The 9,478-nt window shown below is 44.4% G+C and overlaps 1 protein-coding gene across 1 annotated transcript; it reads left to right on the top strand.

The window, feature by feature from the left end:
• The first annotated feature begins 2,753 nt into the window (after nucleotides 1-2,753).
• On the top strand, nucleotides 2,754-8,724 carry LOC122702962 (gastrokine-3-like). Its single transcript, XM_043916987.1, has 6 exons — nucleotides 2,754-2,815; nucleotides 4,121-4,174; nucleotides 4,576-4,710; nucleotides 6,273-6,380; nucleotides 7,355-7,496; nucleotides 8,409-8,724. The coding sequence occupies exons 1-6, from the start codon at nucleotides 2,804-2,806 to the stop codon at nucleotides 8,501-8,503; spliced, it is 546 nt and encodes a 181-aa protein (XP_043772922.1). The 5' UTR covers nucleotides 2,754-2,803; the 3' UTR covers nucleotides 8,504-8,724.
• The last annotated feature ends 754 nt before the right edge of the window (nucleotides 8,725-9,478 follow it).

Genomic DNA, 9,478 nt, shown 5'->3' with positions numbered 1-9,478 from the left:
AGAAGGGGAAAAGGTGGAAGTAGTTACAGATTTCCTCTTCTTGAGCTCTAAAATCACTGTGAATGGTAATTGCAGCCATGAAATCAGAAGATGACTGCTTCTTAGCTGGAAAGCTATGACAAACCTAGACAATGTGTCGAAAAGCAGAGACATTACTCTGCCAGCAAAAGGCAGTGGTCTTCCCAGTGGTCATGTATGGTTGTGAGAGCTGGACTGTAAAGAAGGCAGAGCATCAAAGAATTGATGCCTTCGAACTGTGGTGCTGGAGAAGAGTCTTGAGAGTCCCTTAGACAGCAAGGAGATCAAACCAGTCAGTCTTAAGGGGAATCAACCCTGAATACTTTTTGGAAGGGCTGATGCTGAAGCTGAAGCTCCAGTATTTTGGTCACCTGATGCAAACAGCTGACTCATTGGAAAAGTCCCTGATGCTGGGAAAGATTGAGGGCAGAAGGAGAAGAGGGCATCAGAGGATGAGATGGCTGGATGGCATCACCAATGCAATGGACATGAACTTGGGTAAACTTCAGGAGATGGTGGGGGACAGGAAACCCTAGTGTGTCTATGGGGTCGCAAAGAGTTGAACATGACTGGGTGATGGAACAACAACAATCCTAAAATGTATGAGGTGATATCTCAGTGTGGCTTTCATTTGCATTTCCCTGTGATTTGTGATATTGAGCACCTTTTCATATACCTATTGGCCACATAAATGTCTTCCTTGGAAAAATGTCTCCTCAGTTTCTTTGTCCATTTTTTTTAACTGGATCATTTCCCATTTGCTATTGAGTTGCATAACTTCTTCAGATATATTGAATAATAATTCCTATTTAGATATATACTTTGCAAATATCTTCTCCCATTCTATAGGTTGTCTTTTTGATTTATTGATTGCTTCCTTTGCAGTACAGAAGATCTTTAGTTTGTCTATTTTAGCTTTTCTTTGCCTGTGTTTTTGGTGTGGTATCCAAAAAAATTATTGCCAAAACCAATATCAAGGATCTTTTCTCCTATGTTCTCTTCTAGAAGTTTTACACTTTCAGGTCTTACCATTTACGTCTCTGGTCCCAAATAGCCAAAGAAATTTTGAGGAAGAAGAACAAAGCTGGAGATGTAAAACTTTCTGATTTCAAACTATATTACACAGCTAGAGTAATCAAAATAATATGGTACTAACTGATGCTGCAGAGAAGGCAGTGGCACCCCACTCTATTACTCTTGCCTAGAAAATCCCATGGACGGAGGAGCCTGGTAGGCTGCAGTCCATGGGGTCGCGAAGAGTCGGACACGACTGAAGCGACTTAGCAGCAGCAGTAGCAGCAACTGATGCTGGGAAAGATTGAGGGCAGGAGGAGAAGGGGACAGCAAGGATGAGATGGTTGGATGGCATCACTGACTCAATGGACATGGGTTTGGGTAAACTCTGGGAGTTGGAGATGGACAGGGAGGCCTGGCGTGCTGCGGTTCATGGGGTTGCAAAGAGTCAGACACAACTGAGTGACTGAACTGAACATAAAAACAGGAATGTAGATCAGTGGAATAGAACAGCGAGTTCAGACATAACCAATGCATGTTCAGTCAACAAATTTTTGACAAAGGCACCACGACCATACAATGGATAAAGGATAATCTAGTTAATAAATCGTGTTGGGAAAAATGCATAACCACATGCCCCAAAATGAAAGTCATTCTTTTATTGCATTTTACTTATTCAGCCAATAACTACTGAGCATGTGCTCTGTGCATGGTGTTTTTAAAATACTGACAGCCATAATATAATATAGAGATTATATTACCTGAGCCCTGGGTGACCTAAGCATCCCAGGGCCCACTTAGTTTATGCTCCCATTGAAAATTCACAGGAAGTACTATAAGAACAGAGCTGTCTGTCTTCCACTTTGATCATTCCAGTGCCCAACCTCATCCATATACTTCATCTTTATCTCTGAAGAAATACATTCATTTGATTATGACCTTTTGGAATTTGGTCCAGGTAGTTGGGTCACAACCAGTCAAGGTCTTGATAAAAAATAAGAAAATGTTTGAAAAAGCCTGAGTTAGAATTGACTAGTCATAGAAAGTGGTTCCCTATGTCTCAGGAGATCCAGTGCGGCTCAAATGGTCCTTCATGGAAAAAGTCACCCTGAAACAAAGGCTGGGAGGAGAAAGACAAATTATAGAGTGGAAGCAAAATATCAGAATATTAAGATGTCACCCAGAGGTAGATCTTTGAAGAGGTTAAATGAGGTCAGCTTGGTGGGTGGGCAGAAGGCATTACAGGACCAACCCTGTGATTTGGGGTTTGGATGAAGAACTGAACCAGTCTTCTTGCCAATCTAATCTTGTGGTTACAATTCATCTCTTTTGGTTTCATAAGGTTTTTCTCAACCACCTCCACTATTAGTAAAGAGTTTCTCTGGAACTGGGAAATAGAAATGGTAAACACTGATTTTGTATCAGGACCATTTGGTGAGATCTACTATTAGCAATCCTTCCCTAACTGTTAAAGTCATGGGCACACCAGCCCACAAAGCCTTGTTCTTCCCATGTTTGCCTTATATAACCAGTGGAGGTATTTGAGTAAAAGGAAAATATTTAAAAGTAGTTAAAGAAAAGTGATAACAGTGATTACATAAACTTGCCTTTTCCCCCCCAAATGGTATTCGGATTATGATTAATTTCCCAGAATCTTTTACCGTGGTAGTAGTTGAAAGGTCCAAGACTATATAAACCAGGCTTAGAAAGTAAATAGGACATGAAAATTCTTTTATGCGTGCAGTTGCCAAGGTTCTGAGAAAGAGGCAATATGAAACACCTTGTAAGTATATTTTCTGGTTTTGAATATAGGTAACTATGTTTTCAGAGCCAGAATAGCCAGGGAGTAGTTCCTTTTTCCCATCGACTCTTCAAATTAACCCTAAATAGAACTTCCAAATATTAACTTGGCACATAACCTCCCTGTTGGTAAGCCTCTCTTTTTTTAGAACATCAGAAAATGGGTCGTTCCCAAAAGAATTAATAGCTAGTTTGTTGAAAGGTCAACAATCTTTGCAGATTGAGTAGATATTCATATTTTAGGGTCTTTTCTTCCTAGATTCATTTTATTTATAAATTTCTGGCAAAGAAAATTTCAAGTGTATTTAACACATGGCACTAATTCTAAGAATCATTTAATAGAATATTATTGTTGTCTGTATCACATGTTTTTCCTTGGTTAACCTCATTGCATTGTGGTTATTATTCAGAGAGTAACTATTGTCTTTTTCTTTGAAGATGTATCTCACATTCATGGTGTCATCACATTGCAGAATACTGCATAGGATATTGTGGGGAAGGGGAGGAAGGGGGTTTCCTGTCGATTTCGGCTTATGTTGTAAGTGCTCTTGAGCTGAGTGAGCCTTAAGTAGACCAGATAATGAGCTGTGAGGTGTAGGGAAAGATTCTCTGCTACATTTATCTTAGCCTGTTCCCGTCCTTCTAATTCTCTTTCACTTATTTTCTGGTGTCTGAAATGCCTCCAATAGGTTAGGCAGGTCACACCAAGAGCAAACGATTCACTGCAAATATCTCAAGAACTACTCACCCTTGAGTAAAACCTATTTCAAAATAAGGTGTAAACAAGTGATGCATAATCTTTTATGCTCAGGCAAGGTGGAAGAAACTGGAGGAGAGGAAATTGGAAGGATATCAGATTCCAGAGGGGACAGAGGGGGTCCCCACTGGTTGGGAAGAAAGAAGGAGTTACAGAAAGGAAGACGGGGGACCTGAATTATCACTTATTTTACAACTTGACTTAAGATGGCCCTGCATTATGTGCAGATCAAGTGCTTGGTCAGGCTGCCTAATCTTTAGCCCAGTGATTGATAGTAGACGTAGAACAAAACAAAAGGTATCTTTGAATGAACGGTAAAGCTTTTCTTCTTGAGTAGCCAGTACATCCCATATCGAACACATGGAATGACAGTCTCCTGATACATTTGGGGCCACTAGGGCAAGAGACACTATGAAAGTTACAGATCTTTTAAGAAGGCTCCAACCCTGGGGTTTCTCTGAGCCCCAGGCCCTGGGCTGATCTGAGGCTAAGGGAGCCAGCCCTGTACACTGACATTTGTTTCCACTTCAGATTGTGCCTTCAATCCTTGTGGTCCTCTTCCTAGCTCCATGTCTGGCCCTGATGGTAAGTGAGGGTGGAGAGGGTTCAACCTGTCTGGTCCTCCTGAAACAGAAGTACTTCAAAGGTGATAATCTGGGGTGCTGTGCTGTGCTTAGTCACTCAGTCGTGTCCGACTCTTTGCAACCCCATGGACTGTAGCCCACCAGGCTCTGCTGTCCATAGGGATTCTCAAGGCAAGAATACTGGAGAGGGTTGCCATGCCCTCCTCCAAGCAATCTTCCCAACCCAGGGATTGAACCCAGGTGTCCTGCCTTGCAGGTGGATTCTTTACCATCTGAGCCACCAGGGAATCTGGAGGGGCCTCCATCAAATTTCTTGTGAGGACCCCTTTATATCTGTGAGAGATGGGCAATGCAGGAACTCTGGACTTAGGACTGTTCTCCTTGCTGCCTTCTCTTCTCCAGAACATCAGTGACAACCATCCTCTGGATGGATCTGTTGGGACCCAGAGCATCCATGTCAATGCCTTTCGAGGTATGGTCAGCATCCGAGACAACAATGTTTTGAGTGAATGGGATGGAGTCTTGGACTACAAGAATGTAAGATTTAGAAAACGTTCATTACAATGCCAAAGAAAGCTTTGCCTGCTCCAAAATTTAGCCTCCTGCTTTTCCAGAGAGAAGAGAACCCTGTCCACACAGGCCTTCTCTAAGTTTAGGATCTTGAGGGAATACATCTCTCTTGGTAAGGAACCAGCTTTCATGCATTTGCAGTGACTTCTTTTTGAGCTATAGGAGGAGCTTCTGAGATCTCTAGGGATCCAGCACCCCTTTGTGTTCCTTTCCTGTGTTGACTTCACAGGGCTCCTGAAGGCCTCTGAAATAAGAGCTATTTTTAAGAATCCTGATGTCCTCTAACTTGTATGTGCCATAGAGGTTCTTTGGTCTTGCTCTCAGATTTTAATCAGTTTATTTCCAAAGCCGGAAAATAATTTATTTTCACTTTTAGAAATCTTGCTTCCACTTGCCCATGTGGTCAGGGATGACAAGGCGTGACCTGGAACAAAGAGGCGGGATTGGGACGGGAGGCCCCATGATAGAGAAGTTATATGACCAGAGACACGACGCAACCAGAGACACGATGCAGCTTTTGAGTGCTTCAGTTTCCTCATCTGCAAAGGAGAATCAATGGCTGCCTTTCCTACTGGAAAGGACTCAGAGGGTTAAGTGAAGGAAAAGACCGCACCCCCCTCCCCCTCAACTCCCTGCATGACCCTCTGCCATCCAGCCCCTGCTGTCTGGAAGCCCCGCTCCTACATTCCCCGCTCAGGACAGACTCCACAAACACAGGCTTTCTCTCTGCTCCCCCTGGACCTCCCCAAACTCTGTCCTCCCCATTCTTCACCTGATCTACTCCTGATTTCCTGGAGGACAAGGCTCCTGAGTCTTCTTACAGGACATGCAGACCAGGGATTTCTAACTCTGTTTTAAGCCATAAAGACTTTTCTTCCAACAAAGATTTCACAAAATTCCACCTGATGGAACAGAAGTCACAATTTCTCTGGCAGGTGAGGGAAATGGGCTCATTGTCAGACTCAGCTGGAGAACCGTTGCTTTACTCCAAAGCTCAGAGAGGCTGAAGGTCAGGTCCAAGGCTACATCAGGGCAGTCAGTGACAGACCGAGGGCTGGGATCTATCTCTGGAGATCTGACCCCAGGCTCCTCCTCACCTTGTAAACCCAGAAGGGATGCCAACTCACACACTGGCTTCACAAGCAGGCAGTGTCTGTCTTATCCGTTCATGACATTCCCCTGGAGAGAGTCTACTTTTCCTACCTTACAGGTGGGGAAGCTGAGGGTCATGGAGGCGGCTGAGGACCATGAACAGCACTGTCACTGCGGCCGACCCCCTGCCCCTCCAGACCCCCCAGTCTGTTAGTGGTATGCAGAGTTTCCCAGGGGATCCCCCTGTGGCGCCTGCAGCAGGGCCCCGTGTACAAGGCCAGTCCTGCTGCTGGCGCTTGGCTCCGGTGCCCAAGGCCTGCTCTGCCAGATGCTCCACACCACAGTCTGAAGGACAGCTCTGTGCAGCTCTGATGACAAGTAGGAGGCCCCCGTATTGTGACTAAATGAATGACAGGGTTCTGCTGTGTTGCTTTAAGGCCCTCTTGGCGGCTAAGTTGTTTAGCAAGATGGCCTGTGTCCTGGCCAAGATGGATGAAACTGTCTTCCCAACTTTGGATGACATTGTTAAGGCCCTGGACCACCAGGTAAGTGAGATCAGCTCACTGGAGTCCCCTCCTAGTTTGGTGTTTTCCAACTTTACTTTCTGACCTCCTAAGATGATGCTGTACATGCTGGGGAATTCAGTTCATGCTTGATCTTAACGCCCATGGAATTCCATCATCGTGCGAAGGACTCCAAGTCCAATCCATGGCCTATTTAAGTCACATCGCATTAATGAAAATGAACCATTTCATTCCATGCAATGACATAATTTTGATGTATTCCAAAAGGGTATGAACTACACGTTAGTGAATATAAATATTAAACTGAAATACTATTATTATTCTCATGCCTCCTCTCCTCCCCTGCAGACCTTTTAAACTCATACACACATATTATCTTTAGTTGAAAATGAGTTTAGGACTCCTGAAACTCTCTTCCTGACTCTTAAATGACAAGGATTGTCAGATAAATTAAAAATCAGCAGGAAGCCCTTGGGAAGTCATTGAAATCTGGCGTCATTTTGCTTAAATAACCAATGCAGAACATTTGGGCCATGTCCCTAATGTCCATGGGAGGAGGACTGCTGATTCCTGGAAAAGAAAATGCCTTTGGATCACATAAAAATAAAATAATTTATCACTTTTTAAAAAGGGAGGTAGAAAGTATTCCCCTCATCTGATTTATAACAAGTAAAAGGCATAATATAAATGAAGACCATAACTTAAAATTTATTGTAGATCATTATTAGAAATGAGAATAGCACTGGAGTCTGGAAGAGCTGAAAATTCAAGGGTGAAAGGAGTACAGATTGAGTCACAGGGACACACAGACTTTTCTGGAGTAATTTTGCCACCTTGTGGTCAGATAGGATATTGCTATTAGGGAGGAAACTCAAGGGCAAGTACAAGGCTGTTTTTGTACATCCAGTGCCCCCGTGCACTGGTTTCTTACTCTTCCCCCTTGCTGCGCCGCATCTACCTGCTGTCTCACCCTTTTGAAATGTCACATCTTCCAGACTTCAAAGCATTATCCAGCTACTCACGGCCTGACCTACACTGTTTTACCCAACCGGGTCAAGAACTTAGCCCAGTTCGGAGCACCCATCAAGGACATGTGCCGAGCGGTCCCCACTTATTTTGCCCAACAGCAAAAAGAAGGTACATGAATAACTTACCTAGAAACTCAAGACCACAGTTGAGGCAAGAGTTGTGGAATGGTTTTTAGGTCCTTGACAAATTCTAATGACACTTTGCAGGTCTATTCCATTTCTTTGCAAATGGGTATAAAAATAATGGGGCCTTAGATGCATTTCCCCCTGGTAGTAGAGATGACTCCTGATTACTGAGAACAGGAAGCAGAGTGAACTTAGCTTTACCAAATGGTAGAGGACAGTCATTTCACCACTGAGAACTGACAGCTGGTGGATACTCTCAGCTGACCCAAAGTTTCAGCCTCCCCTCCCTTCCCCCCACCCCAGCAGCACAGTGCCTGGAATCCCCCACTGGAGGCCCATTGCTCTGGAGAATCTCAGTCTTCCTCTTTCTCAGGCTGCCCAGATGCTAGAAAGCAGGACTCTGACAGTTACGGACCACACTTTGGGAAAGAAATGTCTTAGTGGCTGGCATCCCTGATGGGGATACAGTAGGATCAGTGTCTACCAGCTTGGGAAGTTACCAGATAAGAATAGAATCTCCCTGGTGCTCCAGATAGAGTCAATAACCACTTCCCATTACACTGTTTTCTGTCAACTACATCTGAGTATAAACTAACCCAGTGAACAAGGCTTCTTCATAACGAGAACTTCCAGCAGGAAAACAAAGAGAACTTGAGAGGCTGGGGGGTTAAAGAGGATGATTAAAGATCAATAAAAGAAATAGAAAAAAAGAATGTGGGACCCGTTATTGCAGCATTGATGAGATCTTCCATTTTGTCCCCAAGTCTCTGGCTAGTAAAGTTGTCTTGAGCATCACACTTCATTTAGGTGCAACTCGTAATATATCTACTCTACTTTAGAGTCTTAGAGCAATTAAGTGATCTTCTAAATAAAACGCTTCTCTTTCTTTTTAAAGGTACTGCACTGGCTATTGACCCAGATTCCTGTTTTGAAATCCAAATCCTGTCCTTCTTGGGACTCTCCATCTGTGGAGAGATACCTGGGCTCTGAACCTCCAGGTCGGCCACGTGGAGAGCAGACCTGTCTGGATGGGGCTGCTGACCTGACCCCAGAGCTCAGTGACCCAGCCCACCTCTGCCAATGGAAAGCTGCTCATTTCAGGCCTGATTACCCCTATCTTTTGACCCAAGATCCAGCTCTGTGACGTAGAAACTGAATACACTTTCTCCCTATTCTGTTGGCTTAGAGCAATAAAGTTTCTTGCCTCCCTGATCTAACATATGAGCACTGCCTGCCTGCACTGTCCTCTCTAGAGTTACCGGACTCCCATCCACTTGCTGTCCATAACCATCACACACAAACAAGGCACAAAGGGGAACACGCCTCTCTTGGAAGGTCTCATTTCTAAGGGCCTCTCTTTGGTGTGTCCCTTGAAGAATTCCTGAAGAATCTGGGACACAAGAAAGAACAAAAAGACACCAGCCACAGCCTGACTTAAGCTTTCAGGTCTGAGGTCACATCTCCGTCTCCTGCAAATTGATGCTGTTCACTGTGGCCCAGCCTACACAGTGAAAATCCCTGAGAGAGAGTTAACTGCGTGAACAAGGCCTCTCAGACCTCTCTTTGGAACCAGTCTAAACCCCTTCATGGGAATCCCTGGGCATTTCTCTCTCTTACAAATGAATAAGGGACCTGGCCTCTTGACCCTGGTTCTTTAACTATCCATCTCGAAAGCTGGGAAGGACACAGAGTCAGCCCCACCCACAGCAACCAGAACATCCCTGACTTGCCTAAACCAGAATAAACAAGGAAAGAGTACTGGAAATACAGACATAGACATTCACCGAAGGTCATGCTGGAGTTTGGAGTAAGTGGGACAGGACTGGAATGGGACGGGTGGGGAGTGCTGAACCATGCATGCGCGTGGAGTAGACGGACTGGGGTGAATTTCAGCACTGATTTGCCGGAGGCAGAGCTGAGCTCCAGCTCTGCATAGTCATGATGTGATGTGACTTACAGTTATGA

This window comes from Cervus elaphus, chromosome 11 (genome assembly GCF_910594005.1).
Source record: "Cervus elaphus chromosome 11, mCerEla1.1, whole genome shotgun sequence".
NCBI lineage: Eukaryota > Metazoa > Chordata > Mammalia > Artiodactyla > Cervidae > Cervus > Cervus elaphus.
This window is presented reverse-complemented; position numbering and strand designations above follow the sequence as displayed.

Bases quoted from the DNA above. Each gene is read 5' to 3' on its own strand.
- LOC122702962 (XM_043916987.1), top strand. The intron at 6,381-7,354 runs GTAAGTGAGATC...CACATCTTCCAG, and splicing joins TTAAGGCCCTGGACCACCAG to ACTTCAAAGCATTATCCAGC. The intron at 7,497-8,408 runs GTACATGAATAA...TTCTTTTTAAAG, and splicing joins TGCCCAACAGCAAAAAGAAG to GTACTGCACTGGCTATTGAC.